At 47.9% G+C, this 21,892-nt stretch overlaps 1 protein-coding gene across 6 annotated transcripts in view; it reads right to left on the reverse strand.

Moving 5' to 3' along the window:
- LOC143298545 (uncharacterized) overlaps positions 1-14,433 on the reverse strand; it is an 83,142-nt gene extending 68,709 nt beyond the window's left edge. For 4 of the 6 annotated variants that reach the window (XR_013057423.1, XR_013057422.1, XR_013057424.1 and 1 more), the window contains exons 1-2: positions 6,649-6,885; positions 504-2,124 (exon numbers count right to left, since the gene is read on the reverse strand). Coding sequence is in view for 3 of the 6 variants with exons in the window: in XM_076611412.1 (XP_076467527.1) it covers positions 504-1,776 (1,273 nt within the window). In the remaining 3 variants the exon portion in view is untranslated. Of the gene's footprint in view, positions 1-503; positions 2,125-6,648; positions 6,886-14,171 lie in introns of those variants that run through there. The other 2 variants (XM_076611413.1, XM_076611414.1) reach the window with 2 other exon arrangements.
- Between the last annotated feature and the right edge of the window lie 7,459 nt (positions 14,434-21,892).

Raw genomic sequence — 21,892 nt, forward strand, 5'->3', positions numbered from 1 at the left:
AGGTGGTGCAGACCATCAGACAGACAAACAAAACACAGAGGCCCATAAACACAGATGTACAAACTGCAGCCAGACCACCAGAGCCCCAACAACTTGAACGACAACCCAGTCACCCACCATCAGTCTGCAAGAGGGAACACAGTCAATTCCTTGGTAACACACACACACACACACACACACACACTCACAGATACCAATGGGCGGGGGTGGGGTGGGTAATCGGTTTCAAGTTGTGTCCATGCCCCAACAAAAATATCACAGAAATCCTCCACTGCAACTGGGAAAAAAACAAGTGAAGGGCATACACACAGCACACGGGGCTTTTCTACACATGCTTCACACCACAGTCACACGCCACTCGTGTTATCATGCACAACGAATTACAACACAAAGCATTATTTGTACGTGTTGTGTCTGACGAACATGAAGGCTTCATGACAATAATCTATTGTATTCTGTTCACGCCATGCCGCCGGTCAGCCACACTTCACACAAACAATTACCTTCCTTCTCTTCCGTCACCTCCACCACAGTCATCCGCCCCTGTTCCTCGTCGATGACGTCATAGCCATCGGGAGGCACGACGTAGGTGGTGGCGGGGGGGAGGTGGACGAGGTCCTCTCTGGGAGGTTCCACAATGTCCGTGCGTTCCATGGGGGCTGGGGGATGGGGGGAGGTGTTCATGTCATAGGTCACGGGGGGATCTCCCACCGGAGGAGGCACAGTGCCCCTGTCCGGAGAACCCTCTCTCTGTGCCGGTGCCGCCGCCATGGCGGAGAGTTGCACGGGCGGCACGTCTTGCGGGCCTGCTGTGAAGGCTTCCGCTTCCACTCCTCCTCCCGACGGTTCAGGCTCTGGTGGACTCCAGTCTACCGGGGCTGGCGGGGCCTCGGGCGTTTCAGCTTCTGCTGGGTACGTGTCCGCCGCCTCTACTCGGGCATCGGCCACGGCAGGTTCTGGGTACGTGTCGGGTGGAAGGCGAGTCATTCCGGGTGGGGGATAGTCCACCACAGGCTCCGGCTCGTCTGACCAGTTTGGCGCCTCGATCTCCTCCTCCTCCTTGGCGCTGAAATCGAAACCTGGTGCGATGGGGTCTGTGAGGGGCTGAGGCGGCTCTACCTCTGCAGGTGAGATTTCAGCCTCATCTGGAGGCTGTTCTGGTTCAGGGACTTCTTTCCCCGCCTCTGAGGAGGGCGGTTCGAAGTAAGGGTAAGACGTGTCCACGTGGTGTGGGGAAGAAACATCCACGTCGCCTTGGGGAGACTGCTCCACGTTGTCTGAGGAGACGTTGTCCATGTCAACAGGAGGCAGGGGTTCCTGAGGAGGTTCCTGCTGAGGCAAGTCTTCTGTTTCAGGATCGGGAACTTCCATTGCAGAAGGCGTCTCGGGTTCTGTGTCCCCGACAGGCGGAGGAACGAAGACTGGAGGCAGTGGTTCCGTGAAGCCCGACTCCTCTGCCACTCCCACTGCCTCTTCCTCTGGCACTGATGACGTAGAGTCGGGGTTGGAGGGCGGCAACACTTGGATTCCTGGCGGCGGGGGTTGTACTTCCGGGGTCAGGGGCTCCAGACAGGGCCCCGTGCAGTCCTCTCCCTGGAAGGTCAGAAGGTCATCTGGTTGACCCTTGGTGTCAGGAGGCATGGGCGGGGGTGGAGGGGGAGGCATGAGCGGTGGAGGGGGAGGGGGAGGGGGAGGAGGTGGGATGGCGTCTGGGGAATCGATGTGGTTGAGCCCCTGGCCATTCTCGAAGGGCATCAGATTGTCCTCTGTCGCCATGACGACCGCTTGTGTTTTTCAGTCACTGTTGTCCCAGTACCTTCACTGGCTGCCAGCCAGCTGCCAACACACCATCTCCAGTCAGCAAGCTGCACGTGCAACGTTCTCCTCAAAGACTCCCAGTCTTGTCTTGTCTTGGGATTGTTAGGAACCAGTCTCACTCTGAACGCTGGCAAAAGAATATCTCCTCTTTCCTTTGCACTGTTCACAGGGTGACCCCGTTCATTGAAATCACGGTTAATACTGAACCGACTCTTCCTGTCTCGCCAACAAACCACTTACAAGTTGTGAATTCCCGAACAAACATCCACTCTCATCTGTCATTCACCGTCAAATGTCTCTTGATGCCTGTAGGTCAATATTTTGACATGCTTACAATCATTCTTCTGCCAAGCTCAATTCTATCGATGTGTGTACTGCGGCAACTCAATGTGTTGTCACGTGCACACATCCACAGACTCCTGTTCACCACTTGCACAAAATCAAATCACTGCAATGGCGTCTTACCTGACTTCCTTTTGGAACCAGCAACAGGCTCACATTCTGCCTAAGAAGCTTCTCTGGTCTGACTGTCTCGTTCTCAGTTTTGATTTTGTGTGTGTGTGTGTGTTATTATGTTAAAAAGATGTGCTCGGTGATAATTTTAAGCTGTTAACTGCTGCTAGGAAATAAATAAAAATACATTGAATAATCGGACGTTCAAGCAGAATGTTTTTTTTATTTATTATTTTCATTTTATTATTATCATTGTTACGCTTTTACTCGACAGTATACACCTGTTGCTCTCCCATTGTCACCAGTCTATGAAACCGTTTCCTTTTGGACAACTGATACAACAGTCTAGATGTTTTTCATCGCTAATCACACTTTATTAGAGAAACGACTATAATGGCAGTCTCAACCTGTCATTATCGCTGTTTGTCTACGCAATCTGTGTCGCAGTCAACGCCCCCCCTTCCCCCAAACCCTCACCATTCGCCCCCCCTCCCCCTCCCCCCTTCGCAACCTTCCCACCTTTGAGGATGACGTGAACCTTGCCGACATGACCACGCATTTTACTTCTGTTCCTGGGCTGTCAACACGAGCATACCTTAGGAGATTTCGTCGCACCACTACTTTCTGAAAGGCAACCCCGATATTATGAACACTGTGGTACTGTGATTACACAGGTATGTGGACATCTTGGTTGCACTGCCCGACATTGGTTTGTTTTTTTAGTCAGAGATCTGATCCAAAAATAGTCCGGGTAAAAACAAAACAAAACAAAAACAACAACAAAAAACAAACAAATAAGACAAAACAAAAAACCCCCAACCAAACAAAAAAACACGGTTGCTTTTATAATTTATTTAATAATGTCAATGATAATTTTCCACAGAGCTAAGTGACTGGATGTAGCAGGGCTTTCTAGAATGTGACCGACATGTTTCTTAGGCTGAAAAACAACAACAAAAAAACAACAACCAAAAAACAACTACTGTGTTTTGGAGGAAGGGGTGTGAAAAAAACCAACACCACCATCTCAAGTAACTTATTTATGACTGCTTGTCTTTTCGAAAACGATTATTTACTTCCCCCCACCCCCCTCCAACAACTAGTTGTCGTTTTAAGTTTTGTGAGTCCATCTCTGCTCATTTTCTTAACAACGTACGCTGTCAGCGGCAATATTATGATCTGCACAACATGCATGTGATGCTCTGTGTGTGGTCAGTATCTGCCGGGCACTGTACAGTCTGTTGACAGTCTCTCTTCACAGCTTGGTGGGGCACTGTACAGTCTGTTGACAGTCTCTTCACAGCCTGGTGGGGCACTGTACAGCCTGTTGACAGTCTCTCTTCACAGCCTGGTGGGGCACTGTACAGCCTGTTGACAGTCTCTCTTCACAGCCTGGTGGGGCACTGTACAGCCTGTTGACAGTCTCTCTTCACAGCTTGGTGGGGCACTGTACAGCCTGTTGACAGTCTCTCTTCACAGCCTGGTGGGGCACTGTGCAGTCTGTTGACAGTCTCTCTTCACAGCCTGGTGGGGCACTGTACAGTCTGTTGACAGTCTCTCTTCACAGCCTGGTGGGGCACTGTACAGTCTGTTGACAGTCTCTCTTCACAGCCTGGTGGGGCACTGTGCAGATGACTGGCGGCTTGCTGACACCACAGATGTTGGCATCATGCCGGCTGTCAGAAATGTGTTCCAACTTGTGTGCATGTATTCATGCGATGACTGCTTTTCTGCTCTAAGTATTATGACAAATATACGTTCTTTCCTACTGGTTTACCCAGAGTCTTAAAAAAAACAACATGTTTGTATAAACAGTTATTTATCATTAAAAAAATTACTCAGTCTAATCTACATGATTAAATTTCACTATAATGTTTGCACATGTCTAACAGTGAATTTCTGTACCTTAGTGTAGACAATGAACCCTCCTGAAGCCCAAGTCTTGACACTGTAAATGCACTACTGACCAACCGACTGCTCTTCCAGCACCACATTCACACACACATGCGCGCGTCGCGTTCTCTGGCCGTGCTGACACTTCTGTCAGAGCGGAGACTGATCAGGAGGGCCTCAAGCTTTCAACAGTCCGCCCCGTCAATGTCTCTGATAGTACTGCCATCAGTCCGTTCCTGCATGCTGCACTGTTCACAGAACACAACTCCCCTCCGCAAGACCCCCAACTCTCTCCCACCCACCCCTCCTCCCCACCCAACCCTGACTAATAAGGTTTTCGAATTTCAGCGATGGTAGCCCCCCTCCCCCCAACCCCCCGCCCATCACCATTACAGCCGTCAGTGCCCCCTCCCCTTCAGTAACCCCCTCACCACCACGGGGGAAACAGCTCTCCGAGGTCCTTGAACGCCAGATGATTTGTTTGGTCACGGGACCGGAAGGCTGGAAGCATCAGAGACAGGACCGATTGTTGAAAGAGTGAGGCCCTCACCATCACCCCCCCTCCCTTCCCCTGTCTGTCATCACGGGAACAGCCTCAGTCTTGTTCCACTCCTCCCCACTGTCACCGCACCCCCTTCTCTCTCCTTCATACAAAACTCTGCTGCCCGACTTGTCCCCAGAAAGATGAGATCTGAGCACATCACTCCTCTTTTACAGCATCTTCACTGGCTCCCTGTTTCACGCATATTAAACTACAAGATCTGCACTCTGTGTTATAAATGTATTCACAAATATGCCACTGCCTTCACATCTACACCCCATCTCGCTCTCTACGATCGGCTTCGGATCCACTATCGGCCGCCGTTCTGTCTGTCTCTGGACCTTGCATTTGGAATGAGCCCCCCCTTCGCTTCGTCAGGTCTCCGCACGTGGCTCTTTCGGGGCTGGCCTTAAAACCCACCTCTTTCCAAAGATAGCCTGCCTCCCCTGCTTCTTCCTGGTTTTCTGTTTCCAGTTTAGAGTTACGTATGCGTGTGACTTACTGGTGTGAAAGCGCTTTGATTTGCCTCTGCACAAGATTTAGCGCTGTATAAATTCTACTACTACTATTTATTATTATTATTACTTTTGTCATCATTATTGTCATGGAACAGCCGGTCTTGTGCTGCTTCTTCTCCAAGGACCTCCTGCACCGCCAGGAAGGGAGAAGTCAGCGAGGTCGTCGCTACACCGGTGGAGGAGGAGGTATGGGAGGGTGGGGCTGGGGGTAGAATGAGGGGGAGGAGTGGGGTGGAATGGGGGCGGGGGTGGGGGTGGGGTGGGGCTGAGGACCTGGGGAAGGGGGGAGGAGGGGGGCTAGTGATCAATACAGCTTGCAGTCAGTTCAATGACAACGGGCCGGTTCCATTCAACTCCACTGGCCGTCTCCTTCCCTTCGTTCCTCGCTACAGGATTCAAATGGGTTCCCTCCCCTCCCCCCCCCTCCCAACCCCTTGGTATCGGACTTCTGTTTCTGATGTGAACACGTGTGGACGGATTCATAATACACCGCGGCACATCTCCTGAGCAAACGATTGATGCCCTTGATAATATTGTTGAAACATTAATAAAAGTGGTAAAAAAAAGGAGCTGAGGAAGGTGCCTAGAGAAAATATATTTCATATTACTACCACTACTACTACTACAAATGCTGTTTAAGAACCTGTTCCCTCCCTCACCCACAGACACCCCCCACCCCCCTCCGCAGTGTCAGACAAGCAAACTATCACTGCCAACACCGGTGACTGTGACTCTCCCTCTCTCTCCACCCTCACCGTCCCCGTCACTCTGAGGTGAAGGTGTGAACTCAGTGGCGGTGAACATTTCTCTAACTGTGCTCATCTTCTGTGTTGAGTCATTGTCTCGTTACAACTGAGTGAAAACCGAACTGTTGTCCCTGGTGTGAGCGTGTCGCCATAGCCCAATGCCACATATCTGTTCTGTGGATTTATATATATCTAAAAATGTTTTTTACTTCTCAGAATAAATGATTCTTCAACTTATTACCAAGAGCAACTCTGTTGTCTTGTGTTCTTTTATATTGACGCGATCTCGGTTTATCGTCTAATATGGAAGACCTAGCACCCAGACCACCATTCAAAGTATGCTGGCGGGGTGAGACAAAAAATCTGCCCGTGTCTGACTATGACAAAGGACCTGGGATCTTCTTGTTTCCAAGACCAACAAGGCTATCGTTTGTTTCGACTTTATTCTTTGAAATGTAGTCTGCTAACATTGACTGTCCATATTCAATTCATTTTCGTTCCAATACTAAAAGGACAAAAGCTGCATTGGGCAAACGGAAGTAGGTGCACAGGGAGGGGAAAGAAGCATTAACTCGTAGTATTGCCAAAGTTTTTATTATTTAATCTTAATTTTCATTCTTTTTTCTCTCAAGAAACGAGTTATATGAAAATGATTTTCAAAATGTTGACGGTCACTCACGAACTTGTGGAAGCAGAAGAGAACTAGAATCGCTCACTCCATAACGTGACTGTTTCCTGGATGACCGTCGCTTTATCTTCAGGTCTTTCACAAAACGCGGTGTGTCTCGAGTCCTTTCACAAACATTCTTCGGAAGAGCGGACACACTGCACACAGGTCAGTTCCGAATTCAGAGCAGCACGAATTTATCACAGCAAGTGACCGCGATCACCAAGGCACTGACTGACAAGAGAAACTGACGATGACACCACTAACTGACAATGACACTGGCAGGATACACACTTGTAACTGATGCAGACTTCCACTCCCCTGGTGTGAACCCACCCACACACTCTTCCCGTTCGTGAAAAACAATCGGCACGCTCATCTACTCATCACTCCACTTCAGAGTCCAGGAACCACTTGGCGCTGTTGACAGTGATCTCTGCACTGCCACTACACTGGCCCATTCAATGCAGACTTTGTGGCGTGTATCAAGAGAAACAGTTCTGCATTAGTCACACCAAATCGACATCAGTCGTTGCTTCATAGCCATACGAAAACAGTTCTACATCAACCGTTTTCGAAAATTCAAAGGAAGCAAATCTTAAATATGACAAGGGCACTTTTTCCACGAGGGTGGCAGGTAGCGCACATCGAAAGAATAGTGGATACCCGCATTTGAGATGCTCAAAATCCCATCTAAGAAAGAAAGAAAGAAGAAGAAAAAAAAGGACAATGTTACTTGCCACTATCCCTTCATACACAGTTTTTATTGAAAATGACACTAAAACCCACGTGTATCACTTTTCAACAAAGCAAAGTCTCTCCATCACTGCACCCCATGCTGCAGTTGTCTGGGCTGGCAGAGTGCAGCTTTGATTCCAGATCAAGGTCTGTCTTGCTCTCGCTCCTTCCCCTGATCAATACCTGGCCTGGAACTTTGTGAGCTGCAACACGCGCCCGCCACACAACACACACCTAGGTAGACCCAGGTGATCAACACGTTCCTGACGTCTCCCATCAGGACAGCACGGCAGACAGGCTGACGACAGCACCACCAGTCAGAAGGCAGACACACAGCACACCCTATAGATTCTTTCAGCCTACATTTGCTCAGCTCCTGCTAAACAATACGTTATGTCGCCTGCACCAGCCTACTAGCTCTTTAGCTGGCGAACTGAGCCACTACAAGGAGTGACGGGGTGGGGGTAGGGGTGGGGGGTGGGGGGCAGGATGGGGAAGCGGGGTGAGGGGAGCGGAGGCGGGGGATGGGGTGGGGGTGGGGTGCTTTTCAAATCGTATGCAACTTGCGCTCGGAGGGCAGACACTAAGACCCCCTGTGTCATACAGTCACCTTCACTCAGACACTAATTAGCTGGGTCAATTACCTGTCTGTGGAAAGCATGTTTGAACTGGCCGAACTCTTCCGTGAATGTGAATAGTAAAACCTACTTATATATCTGCGTGGCTCCTTGGAACTGGAAACAGTTGTCTCTGTGGCTGTCCGAGCCGTTCTTTATCACACCCTGTATGTGTCAGAGTGCAGCAAACATAGAGCACATCAGAGTATTCACGTTCTGTTGCGTGCATCAGTGCCAGTGTATGTCTTTTAGTTGCCTTTTCATCATGCCAGCCCGACACCAAACAGCAGATATTTACACAGCTACAAGTGACACGCGAGAAGCATTTCTCTGTGGCGAAGACACCAACACAAGTTATAGTTGTAACGCGAGATAGATTGTCATCAGATCATCATGACAAGCGCTCAGCGACGTATTGTGTTTTGCAGATCTAATTAGGATCATCTGTGACGTAAGGTATGAGCGCGGATCATAATTAGTCATTTCTGACGTCATGTGTAATGGTAGATAATACACTTGTCCGATGTGACGTCAGGCGTATCTTAATGACAGAGCTTGAACTTTCGCAAATGACATTATTTTTTTCTTTATTTTTGCTGGTGCAATAAAAACGACCTTCGATGAGCTTTGTTTTAATAGTTTAGTCGTGTTTGATTAAAACAAACAAAAAACAACAACAACAACAAAAAACCCATCCCCAGAGTGGTTGCCTTACTTTGTGGTGACAACGTTTTATCATTCTCCAGTCTCTTGGTTCATTCTTCAGTCTCTTGGTTCATTCTCCAGTCTCTTGGTTCATTCTCCAGTCTCTTGGTTCAAACGACAGTGTCTGTATTCGATATGTAGTCTGTCAGAAATAACCCTCTTTCTTCCTCTCATGCTATCCGTTTTGTCAGTTGACTTTTGCATACTCTGTATTTATTTTGTCCCCAAATATCTTTCCCAGTGAAACACATGCCCCAAATAACTTTCTTTATGGCATTATTATTATTATTATTATTATTATTATTATTATTATCATTATTATTATCATGAGCATTTACGCCTAATCTTGAAAATAAGCCCTAGGCGTTTACAAATAGAACACATATGTAAATATCAAAAAGGAAAAATTGAACACAAGATACCAAACATTACTGAAAACCATTCATCCATCCCCCCCCCTCCAATCCCCCAACCCCCCCACAATAGAAACAAGCACACGCGCACGCACACACATAGGTCATAGCACACAATCGTAAATAGTACACAATCAGAAATACCACCAACAAATCCTGAAACTTTCAAAACTCACTCACAAATAGTCATTTTAGTTCATACTGGAAACGGATGAGCTGTTGAGAATTAATCTGGAGGGGGAAAGGTGGGTCTTCAGACTGGATTCAAAAGACTGCAGCGAAGATGAGTGACGGAGAGGCTGAAAAAGTTGATTCCAAAGAAAGGGGGCTTGGTATGAAAAACAGCGTTGGCCATACGTTTTGGTTCGAGCATGGGGGAATCCTAAGTATATGGGTGTCAGAAGAAGAGCAGAGTTGGCGTGAGGGTATGTAAGGATGAATGAGATCAAAAAGATACTGTGGACCAGAAGCCTCAATGGACTCGAAACAAAGAGAGACGACTTTGTAAATAAATCTTTCTTGGACTCGGAGCCAGTGTAAAGTATGAAAGAGAAGAGAGACGTGATCAAAGTTTACAGGAACGAAAGACAAGACAAGCAGCATGGTTCTGGACTTTCTGAAGCTTAGCAATGAGGTAACTGGGTGAACCAACAAGTAGGGAATTTCAATACAGGCGGAACAGCACAAAGACACAGAGGCATCAGCTGATTTCCGTATTACCTTACTGCCTGCTTCACAGTCAACATGGCTGTTTGGTGTAGTCAGTTATGAAAGATCAGTATAGTTACAGGTATAGCCAGTCATGAAGGATCAGGATAGCTACAGGTATAGCCAGTTATGAAGGATCAGGATAGCTACAGGTATAGCCAGTCATGATGGATCAGGATAGCTACAGGTATAGCCAGTCATGAAGGATCAGGATAGCTACAGGTATAGCCAGTCATAAAGGACCAGGATAGCTACAGGTATAGCCAGTTATGAAAGATCAGGATAGCTACAGGTACAGCCAGTCATGATGAGGATAGCTACAGGTATAGCCAGTCATGATAGATCAGAGATAGCTACATGTATAGCCAGTCATGATTAATCAGAGATAGCTACAGGTATAGCCAGTCATGATTAATCAGAGATAGCTACAGGTGTAGCCAGTCATGATTAATCAGAGATAGCTACAGGTATAGCCAGTCATGAAGGATCAGGATAGCTACAGGTATAGCCAGTCATGATGGATCAGGATAGCTACAGGTATAGCCAGTCATGAAGGATCAGGATAGCTACAGGTATAGCCAGTTATGAAGGATCAGGATAGCTACAGGTATAGCCAGTCATGAAGGCTCAGGGAAAGCTACATGTATAGCCAGTCATGATGGATCAGAGATAGCTACAGGTGTAGCCAGTGATGGAGGATGAGGGCAGAAGTGAGTGAAGGACTTGTGGCCAGCACCAGAGAACGTATGAAGGAAGAGGGGGGCTGCCTGCTATACAGTGTGTGGAACAACACGCGGGCAGAGCAGTGAACAGCTCACTGCAACAGCTGCACCGCCTCTCAGCCCCGGCACTGCTATCACAGGCACGGATCCTTGTTGATGGCAGCTACACCCGTTCCTCTCCCTGTCTGCACATTCCTCTCTCTTCCCTCCCCCTTCTCCCACCCCCACCTCCACCCCGAAACTTCTCTGTTTTATCGGCCCATATGCTGGCTTTTTCACTTCTTTGTTTCTCTCTCTACTTGCTCTGCGTCTCGCTTTCTCCCCCCCCCCCCCCCCATCACCAGTATCCGACACAAGGCAGATGGATTTCCACCGCGTATCTTTCATCTCGGCAAAAACTGGCACACAACCACACTTCCCCTTCCTCCCCATCTGTGTGTGCTCCCGTTAAAATAAAAAACAACAAGTAGAACAACACATCAGTAATTTTGGTTAAAGCACGAATTAGCCACATGAAGAGCGAAATCGCTGACAGAATGTTTGTCAATGTTTTGTTTGTTGAAAGATATTTATTTTTCATAGCGCTGACTTACTACCATAACCGATGGCTGTGGATCACATAGTGAATTAGCCAGCTGTTCCAATATTAACTATTTCTTTAAGTATTTTGGAGGCAGTAGATTCACAACCATTTCTTTTGCTAAGTACTGGTCATCAATGAGACATATAGATACTGAAAACGTATAATTACTTTCAGCTTGCTGAAACAGCTTCGGGAAAGTAGAGGGGGGGTGGGGGGGTGGGGGGTGGGGGGGGGGGGGGAGACCACATTTCCTCTTCTCTCCCCCCCCCTCTTTCTCTCTCTCTGCCGTTCGCATTCACACTCTTCCATTCTGATTTCACATAGGTACGTGGGATCCTACTTGTCTAGTTGATCGCAGCACAATATAAAAAAAGACTGCTTTTTGTGTTCATAATCTCTCTCTCTCTCTCTCTCTCTCTCTCTCTCTCTCTGTGTGAGAAAGAATTTACATTCTACCGAAGTCAGTCATATATCCGATGCTTTGATCAAACTTTTTCTTCACAATTTTGTGCCTTTAGATTTCAATTCTGCTGCCAGTTTCACATCAACTCGAACTTGTGATGGCTGCGAAAATTGTCTCTTCTCTGAAGAATCTAACTTTCACTACCCCCCTCCTCTCTGTTGGATAGTCTCTGTCTTTATCTTCCACTATGCATGCCCACACAGTGGAAGACATCCATATTTGTGGACATTCCCAACTAAACCCAACTATTGGGCCCGTCTCTCGGCGTTATTCTGGCTGTACCGGGAGGCAGTTTATCCAGCATCCAACTGAAGTCAGGCTGACCACGTTCTGCAGAACAGCGTGGAGCAAAGAGTGTGTCCTTGTGGGGTGCCTTTCACACTTTCCTGGCAGCAGACACAGTTACTTCACTTTCGTTATGTCTGTGGCGGCAGATCACCTCCTCTTCAGGGGGCCATCACATTAGCGCATGTTCAGCCTCAAAGTGTATTTCGTACAAGTCCGTGTGAAGTTAATTCGATCACTCACAGTACGCGAATGGAGCAAATCATATACTTAAAAAACGTGAAGACGATAGAAATAATGCTGCAGGTGATTTACATGGATACGTTTGGCTCCAAGACAGTGGGTTAGCATTGTATTGTATTGTTTTTTGTCACAACATTTTTCTCTGTGCGAAATTCGGACTGCTTTCCCCAGGTAGAGCGCGTCGCTACAATGACAGCACCATCCATTTATTTGTATTTCATTTATTTACTTATTTACCTATTTATCTATTTATTTATTTATTTGCCTGCACTGTTATTTCTTTTCCTATCGAAGTGGATTTTTCTACAGAATTTGCCAGAGACCCTTTTGCTGCCGTGGGTTCTTTTACGTGCGCTAAGCGCATGCTGCACACGGGACCTCGGTTTATCGTCTCATCCGAATGACTAGCGTCCAGACCACAACTCAAGGTCTAGTGGAGGGGGGACAAAACACTGGTGACTGTGGGATTCGAACCAGTGCGCTCAGATCCTCTCGCTTCCTTGGCGGACGTGTCACCTCTAACTGGTATGAGCCAACAGTCATTACAAAACACAACTGTTTAGTATTTTACTACAGGTCTAATTAAAGTGGAGTGTGTGTGTCTGCCTGTGTTTGGGAAGTGGAAATAATAATGGGGCAAACTTGTCCTGACGTTTCAATAGATAATATACTACCATAATCAATCAATCAATATTACACACAGGCCTGAATTACTCCGTATCAATCCTTCCACAGTCATTATATCAACCTCACCATCTGATCACCACTACCAGTATCATCATTCCACAGTCATTATATCAACCTCACCATCTGATCACCACTACCAGTATTATCATTCCACAGTCATTATATCAACCTCACCATCTGATCACCACTACCAGTATTATCATTCCACAGTCATTATATCAACCTCACCATCTGATCACCACTACCAGTATTATCATTCCACAGTCATTATATCAACCTCACCATCTGATCACCACTGTCAGTATTATCCTTCCACAGTCATTATATCAACCTCACCATCTGATCACCACTGTCAGTATTATCCTTCCACAGTCATTATATCAACCTCACCATCTGATCACCACTACCAGTATTATCATTCCACAGTCATTATATCAACCTCACCATCTGATCACCACTACATTCCACAGTCTGGCAAGAAAACGAGGAGAGCAGCAGGTCTTCATACTGACGTGTTTCCAAAACCGAAAGAAGAAGAAGAAAACAAGGGAGAGTTGGACAGACTACATGCAGTAGGTGCCAGGTGCTAGCCTGCAGAGCTAGTGTTGTAATCGCGGTACAGCCACGCTCTCCCCCTCACAGGTACTGACAGATAATCCCTCACAGGTACTGACAGATAATCCCTCACAGGTACTGACAGATAATCCCTCACAGGTACTGACAGATAAGCCCTCACAGGTACTGACAGATAAGCCCTCACATACACCGTAAGCCAGTCGCCCAAGTGGTTGATTACAAAACGGACATGATCAGAGTTATCACGCTTAGTTTTAAAAACAACGGACTGCCTCTATTGAGAGTGATGATCTGTAGGTGGTAATGATCATCTCGTTGTGTCCCCCCCCCTCACACCATCTCCTCTCCTCCCACCTCCACCCTCTGTCTACCTTCCTCCACCCCCCCTCTCTATTAATAGACACGAGAAAACACGGTAATCATCCCTGTTTGGTCTTGAAAAATATTGCGATGACATCACTCACAACCCACGGAAAGCTGCAAATGTACACTACAAAAGTGAACGTGCGTAGAATCAATTATAATTCCATTGAATACTCCTCGTTCATCGTAGTTCTCCGGTTCAGTTTTGTTTTGTCGTGGCTAATCCTTAACAAACTCAGCTTTGGCACTCAAAGGATATGTCGATATCTCTTTAGTTATATTATGGAAAAACTTCGTAAAAACAACAACAACAACAAAAAAAAAAAAACCCGCAAAAAACAAAACAAAAAAAATAAAACACCCCCCAAAAAACAAACAAACAAAACCAAAACAAACAAAACAACAAACAAACAAAAACCCGGCCAAACTCACTACCAATGTCTGCGAAACAGCTGAACACGGGTCACAAACACATCGCACGTTAACGAAGAATTCTTTTTCTCCCAGTTCGTTGGTATGTCCACGAAGCAACAGGGTGATGGTTAGAACTTTAAAACCTAGGCTTTTCTTCACACTCACGCACACACACCACCACCACCACCAGCTCTCAGAAATCCAGAGCCTATGAGCACTTCACGCACACATCACCTTCTCCAACACCATTGATGTTTTCCAAGAGTTCTGGCAGCTTTTCTGGTTTGTTACACACACAAACACACACACACTCACTGACTACAATTCTCCAGGAAAAAAAGAGCGGGAGGAGGGGGTGGGGTGGCGGGCAGGGCAGCAGCACACTGACTCACAGGACACAAGTCTTCAGACCAGAAAGGCAGCAAGCCAGGCGAGGGAAGAAGACCTCATACACGGAAACGTTGCACGAAGCGCGCCAAAGTAGGGACACACACGTGCACGCCCCACACACATCCAGCCTACACGCGCTCCGCGGAACGATAGAAGGAGAACTACAGGAAAAGTTGAAAACGTGCGCTGAAGAACGACAAGAACAGAAGCGTTGGTAAATAAATCTGTCTGCTGCTGCTGCTGCCTTCCCCGCTCTCCGCGGTACTAGCCCCTGACACGGCGAGGAGTGATGGAGAAGCGGGGTGGAGGGGGCAGGAAGAGGGGGTGGGGGGTGGGGGTGGGTGAAAGCGCGGCAGGGGGTCGGGGCAAGAGGTGGAGGGCGGAGGGGGGGGGGGGGAAAGAGGGGAGGGAGAGGGGTGAGTGGAGAATATTGAGAAAGGGCGAAAAGGATGAGCAGAGCTGTTGAAGCAATATGTGGATCAAGGTCTGTCTTTTTACGTTTAAAAAAAAGAAGAAAAAAAAAGAAGATCTCTTTGTGTCTTTGCTTGTCCGTCTGTCCCTTCCCCATCCCACCTCTCTTTCTTTCTCTCACCCTCCTGCTTCAATAAAGCAACGTTTCTAAACTCCCTCTCTCTCTCTCTCTCTGTGACATATATGTGGCATTGTGTAGTGTAGACCCTGTTTCAGGGCGGGGACTGATGTAAAAAAGCGCGCCAGTGCTTATCTATTATCCTCGGAAATAAAGAATTTTGTCTTCTCTTCTGTCTCTCTACCACATGTATCCGTACTTCACAAACCAACCCAGAAATCAATCACACAGTCGATAAGCCAACCACTGAGCTCTCGGCAATTCATCGCCGTCACAGAACCACGTGGAAAGCCGCCTTGTTGTTTTGTGAATATTTTTTTCTTTCTGTCTTAAAAAAAATTAATACAATTTGTTCATTTTCATTATTAAAAAAAAATCATTATGTCGTGTACTCAGGAACAGTACTGACACTGGCCTGCAGACATCCATGCCAGCAAGTCAGATGAAGAGATGAACATCCATTCAAAGCTTGGCCCAGTGTCCTCGCTCCCCACACGGCCTTGGCTGGGTGTGTGTGGCTGGAGGAGGCCGGGAGGGGGGGGGAGGGTAAGGGGGGGGGGAGCGCCATTCACTGAACCCCCCCCCCCGAGGCCCCTCCCCCCCCTCCCCGGGGGATCAGCCCAGGCCGTCAGACAACAGCTCATCATCTGCTGTCCGTGTGCTCCGTGAGGGGGGAGGGTGTTGGGGGAAAGACACACACACACACACACACACACACACACACACGTCAAGTGGTGGTACTGTACAACGATACGAGCAACGAACGTCTTTTGGGATTTATCTTGACAGGAATTTTGTTGCGTCTAACTCTCAGTGAGATATGTCAGCGAACACGCGAGGTCTCTCTCTCTCTCTCTCTCTCTCTCTCTCGCACAGAGCACCTTGAACTTGGTCTCTGACTGGGGACAGGTGCTATATGAGTAACCATATTAATGAATGAATAAATAAATGAATGAATGAATGAATTAATCAATCAATCTGTCTCTTTTTTCTGTCACTCTATATCTGTCTGTCTCTACCTCCCTGAAAAACAACAACACAAACACTTCACCAAATATATCAGTAATTCATCTGTCAATCGCCTAAAAATCAACAAAGACAGAAAGAAAGAAATCAATCAATCAACCGGTTCTAATCAGTGAAAACTGGAAGAGACACAGGCAAAGTAATATATTTCCCTTTCTTCTTTCCGTGTCTGTTCTTACGAAAAGAGTGCTGTCTGCTGGCTCGTCAGCCGGCTCAGTGCTCGTGTGTATCGTGCTGGTTTGTGTGTGTGTGTTTTAGTGCCGTGAACTGTGAACTGTGAATAATGCATGGATATTAATCAAAGGGGGCGCTCTGCATTCTAACTGGTAGTGGCAGCGGCCTGCGGAGAACAGCGCCAGTCAGTCAGATGAAGGGAAGTCCATCCCCAGAAAGCCTGTCCCAGAGGCACGGGGTCCTGGCTGGTGGGCTTTGTGGCCCGAAGGGAAGTTCCGGAACAGTCACAAACACAGGCCCGCCAACTGCTTACACAGAGCTCATCATGTGGTGTCTGTGTGCCCATCGACCTGACGTGTGTTGATACATCTCAGGGGGTGTGCCCCACTCAGCGCCGGCAGTTGTATCGGAGCTGGGAGCGGAGTGTTTGGCTGGAAGGAAGAAACACTTGAAGTGGTACTGCACTGAATGAGCCACTGCTTCTTGGCTTTACCATGACACAATGCCGCATCTTCCTCTGGTACCAGAGTGCCTGTGACTTCTCTTTCTCTCCCTGTATCCTCCATGAATTTTGTTTTACCATGAATTTTGTTTTACCAAATATATCTGCATTTCATCTGCCAGCACCTAAACGAACGATAAAAGAAATCAGTCAACTCATCGGTCAGTTAACCAACTCTCATGAATTGAAAACCAAAAACAAATGCATGCCAAAGTAACACTTCTAACTGGTTCTCACTGCTTAAAAGCTGACACCCCCCTCCCCCCCTCCCCTCAAAAGAAAACAGTAACAAACAAAAACAAACATACAAAAAAAATCAACAAACAAACAAACAAAAAACAACAACAAAAAACTGGTGCGCAACATTTTTAGGTTGTAAATGTTTATATTGACAAAGGGTAGTCTCTGACGAAAGTCTGAAGAAACAATCACTGAAGAAACAATCACTGAAGAAACAATCACTGAAGAAACAATCACTGAAGAAACAATCACTGAAGAAACAATCACTGAAGAAACAATCACTGAAGAAACAATCACTGAAGAAACAATCACTGAAGAAACAATCACTGAAGAAACAATCACTGAAGAAACAATCACTGAAGAAACAATCACTGAAGAAACAATCACTGAAGAAACAATCACTGAAGAAACAATCACTGAAGAAACAATCACTCTGACAGGAAAATAAATGCACTTGCAGGCACTAACAAAACACAACTGAAAAAAAAAAGGGCGGCGCTCTCTCTGTAGCGAAGTGGAGAGCATCCCGAATTTCACACAATCTGTTGTGACAAAGGAGTGATCACAGGACAGTACAATACAATAAAATAAACAAACATCATTTTGTAGTATCAGCAGCTGAGGCCATATGCCACTCTGTCAATGCTAGGTAGCTTGTCATCGGCTTTTATTGGTAGTGTCACTCCTCCACCCAATGCCCCGCCGTTACCTGTTTTTTGTTGTTTTTCCCCTTTTTTTCTCAAGATACATCGGCCTCACCCTTTCGGTGTACAATCACACACTCACTGTCAACACCCACTGTATGAGTGAGAACGGGTATGCTGAAAAGAATGAATGTGTGTATATCTAAAGAACCTTGCGGTGAATAGATAGCAGAGCCGTGAGGAGAAGAAGAAGAAGAAGAACAACAGCGATTTAAACGACTGAACACCATCAAGACACCAGCACTGGACAACTTGAAAGAAGGCCACACTCGTCGAGAACCTCAGCTCTTCAGCTGGGGGCTTGTAGTGTGTCTAGTCCTGAGTCGAACTGAATACGAACAGACACCACTTTCTGCACTGTGTATACATGTATGACAGTCGTGTTCGACTATGACCATCAGAACAGCAGAGGAGGTGACTGCTGTGCCGACTATCTGGATCGGAATTTGATTATAGTGGAGTGTCTTGCCCAAGTTACATCGCCACTCTCTCTGCCAAGAGGGTTTTAGGACAGTGGGCGTTTGGGAGCACTATACGTGTGCAATGGCTTACACGTATGGGTTTTTGTAATACACCCTTCTGCCGTGCTCTGGAGAACTTTCTGACGGGGTTCTGCTGGCGAGGGGTGCGGGGAGGGGGATGCTGGGGGAGTGGGGGGAGGGGGAGGTGTCGGGGGAGTGTGTGTGTGGGTGGGGGGGGAGGGGGAGGGGGGAACCTTGGTCAGCTTGGGCACCGTTCATTTCAACTGACACCACCGACAGGACAGGAGATGGGATGGAGGGGTGAGGGGTGGGGAGTGGGGTGGGCGCAATAACCGAGTGGTTAAAGCGTTGGACTTTCAATCTGAGGGTCACGGGTTCGAATCTCGATGACGGCGCCTGGTGTATAAAGGATGGAGGTTTTTCCGACACATGTAAAATGTCACATGTCTGCCTGAGTGTGTATGTGTGCGTGCCTGAAATCTGACTGAATGTCACAGGAAACAAACAGTGATGAGCGCCCAGTGGCAACCGTCAGTCGGCTCTTCCCATATTGGCAGCCTGTTGTAAAGCACTTAGAGCCTGATCGGAGACAAAGGAAAGGCGCCACATAAATATCCACATAATTCATTCCTTCATTCTACGTGATGACCACAGGGCAGCCTGGCTTCTCTGAGGGCTGCTGGTGCCGGCATGACAACAGGAGGTTCCAGGGGTGATGGTGGAGGGGGGGGGGGATGACACCAGTAGGTTTCAGGGGTGATGGTGGAGGGGGGGGGATGACGACATCAGGGGTGATGGTGGAGGGGGCGTGACGACATCAGGGGTGATGGTGGAGGGGGGGATGACGACATCAGGGGTGATGGTGGAGGGGGGGATGACGACACCAGGGTTGATGGTGGAGGGGGGGGGGGGATGACGACACCAGGGGTGATGGTGGAGGGGGGGATGACGACATCAGGGGTGATGGTGGAGGGGGCGTGACGACACCAGGGGTGATGGTAGAGGGGGCGTGACGACATCAGGGGTGATGGTGGAGGGGGGATGACGACACCAGGGTTGATGGTGGAGGGGGGGGGGATGACGACACCAGGGGTGATGGTGGAGGGGGGGATGACGACATCAGGGGTGATGGTGGAGGGGGCGTGACGACACCAGGGGTGATGGTAGAGGGGGCGTGACGACATCAGGGGTGATGGTGGAGGGGGGATGACGACACCAGGGTTGATGGTGGAGGGGGCGTGACGACACCAGGGGTGATGGTGGAGGGGGGATGACGACACCAGGGGTGATGGTGGAGGGGGGATGACGACACCAGGGGTGATGGTGGAGGGGGGATGACGACACCAGGGTTGATGGTGGAGGGGGCGTGACGACACCAGGGGTGATGGTGGAGGGGGCGTGACGAAACCAGGGTCAGGTTACATGAGGCGATCTGTGCAGCGCCAAGTTCGCTTAGAGCTAAGAAAGTTTATAAGGGTATGGAATTTATCGTGGAGTTTGGAACATTTTTGACGAAAGGCAAACTTAGCGCTGCCAAGTTCGTTCACACTTCCCACCCCAGAAGTCTGAATCAGCCGACTGGTGGGGGGCCGGGCGGGGGGTTGGGGAGGGTGTGTGTGTGTGTGTGGGGGGGGGGGGAGGTGGGGGGGGGGGGGGGGGCGTGGCGGTAACAGCATCAGGAGTCTGTCAGCTGACAGAGGCCTGATGCCAATGAGCCTGAGCGGAAACATGTTACTGCTGTTTGCCACAACGTCAAGTAAATTAACAGTTAACTCGTTCTTTTGTTTCGTTTTGTTATGTCTATGAATGCTTTTATTCAGCGATTAAGTTTTATGCAATGTTCATAATTGACACTGACTTGAAGTCCAGTCGACCGCACAGGGTCATAGGGTATATCAGGAATGCCCAACTAGAAAAAAAGCAATCCAACCACGTTTAACAGAAAACTACAAAACTCTGTCACAGATGAAAACAACAACAAAAAACAAACAAACAAAAAACCCCACAGTTCACGACACATGACCTTATCCATCAGGTTCCTTAAAGCACTGAAATAAGACTAGGCTGCGCTGAGGACGTCGGTCCTTCCGCTTGATTAATTTTTCCCAGATTAAAGAAGAAACGTGAAAAAGGATGAAAAAATACTATAAACCCACACAAACACATACAAAGATCATATAAGCAAAGAGCACTGCAGAATGGTATTGTGAACACTGGGATGGATTTACCTTTGTGGGCACAGGCTACCTTTCAGGTAGGATTTACCTGTGATGGGCACAGGCTACATTTCAGGTAGGATTTACCTGTGATGGGCACAGGCTAAATTTCAGGTAGGATTTACCTGTGATGGGCACAGGCTACCTTTCAGGTAGGATTTACCTGTGATGGGCACAGGCTACATTTCAGGTAGGATTTACATGAGGTGGTCACAGGCTACCTTTTAGGTAGGATTTACCTGAGGTGGTCACAGGCTACGTTTTAGGTAGGATTTACCTGAGGTGGCCACAGGCTACCTTTTAGGTAGGATTTACCTGAGGTGGCCACAGGCTACCTTTTAGGTAGGATTTACCTGAGGTGGTCACAGGCTACCTTTTAGGTAGGATTTACCTGGGCACTTGCTGGGAGACCAAACAGAAAGCACAGCAGACAAAACAAAGCAGTCCTCAGTCAGGGAAAACTGAACAACACTTGCCGGGCCAAACTAAACATGCCGTACACTAAGCCACACAAGGAGCACTGATCTGCGCTCTGGCCAAGGGAGGTGTGGCATCAAAGAACATGTTGATCCTGGGGGGCTGGCAGGGGTCAGTAGGAGCAGCATGCTCAGCAGGGATTGCCGAAAAGCTCAGCACTCTGTCAACTTTTGTTTTTATTTTTTGGCTGCCCCATCATCTGCACCGTTTCAATGGCATTACTCCCATGCCGCTCACTCCGAGTCCACCATACATAGGCACACCCAGGTTCGTCTGTCGCAGTCCCAAGTGCCGACAGTCCACAAGAAACTATCGATGTTTGGTTGAAGGCCACACACCAGAGGAGACCCTGCATTGCTGCTGAGTCACTTCGGTAGTGTTCGGTAGTGCATGTTCTGATTTAACGTCTTATGACAAGCACCCTGTCAACTGTACCTTCTCCTGTGCCTTGGGTCTCGCTGTTCTCTCGGCAGATGAGTTGCTGTATGTATGTGTTCTGAAAGAAACAAAGGAATGGGAGAAAAACCCCGAAAACCTCAACCATCTATTCAACACAGCCATATCATCCACTCTAGGAAGACATTGTCGGGAATGGCCAGAGGGCAAAACTGATGCGGAAGTGAAACTACTCATAGAAGTAAACAGTAAAGAAGAGGACATCATCATATACACGGATGGCTCAGTCACCAAAGACCAATCCGGTTGGGGATTCACTGCGAAACAAAATGGAAAAACAGTTAGGGAAGAGAATGCTGCCTACAAAGTCACAACCTCCAGCCTAACGATGGAAGTTGAAGCTGTGACACATGCCCTCCAGTGGCTATCGTCTATCCATGCGCCCGGAAACCAACATGCCATGATTCTAACCGACTCAATGAACTTCATACAGAAAACTGAAAACGGAATGGGAAGCCCAGAGTGGCATAAGGCAATGCGCAA

This window comes from Babylonia areolata, chromosome 24 (genome assembly GCF_041734735.1).
Source record: "Babylonia areolata isolate BAREFJ2019XMU chromosome 24, ASM4173473v1, whole genome shotgun sequence".
NCBI classification, from domain to species: domain Eukaryota; kingdom Metazoa; phylum Mollusca; class Gastropoda; order Neogastropoda; family Buccinidae; genus Babylonia; species Babylonia areolata.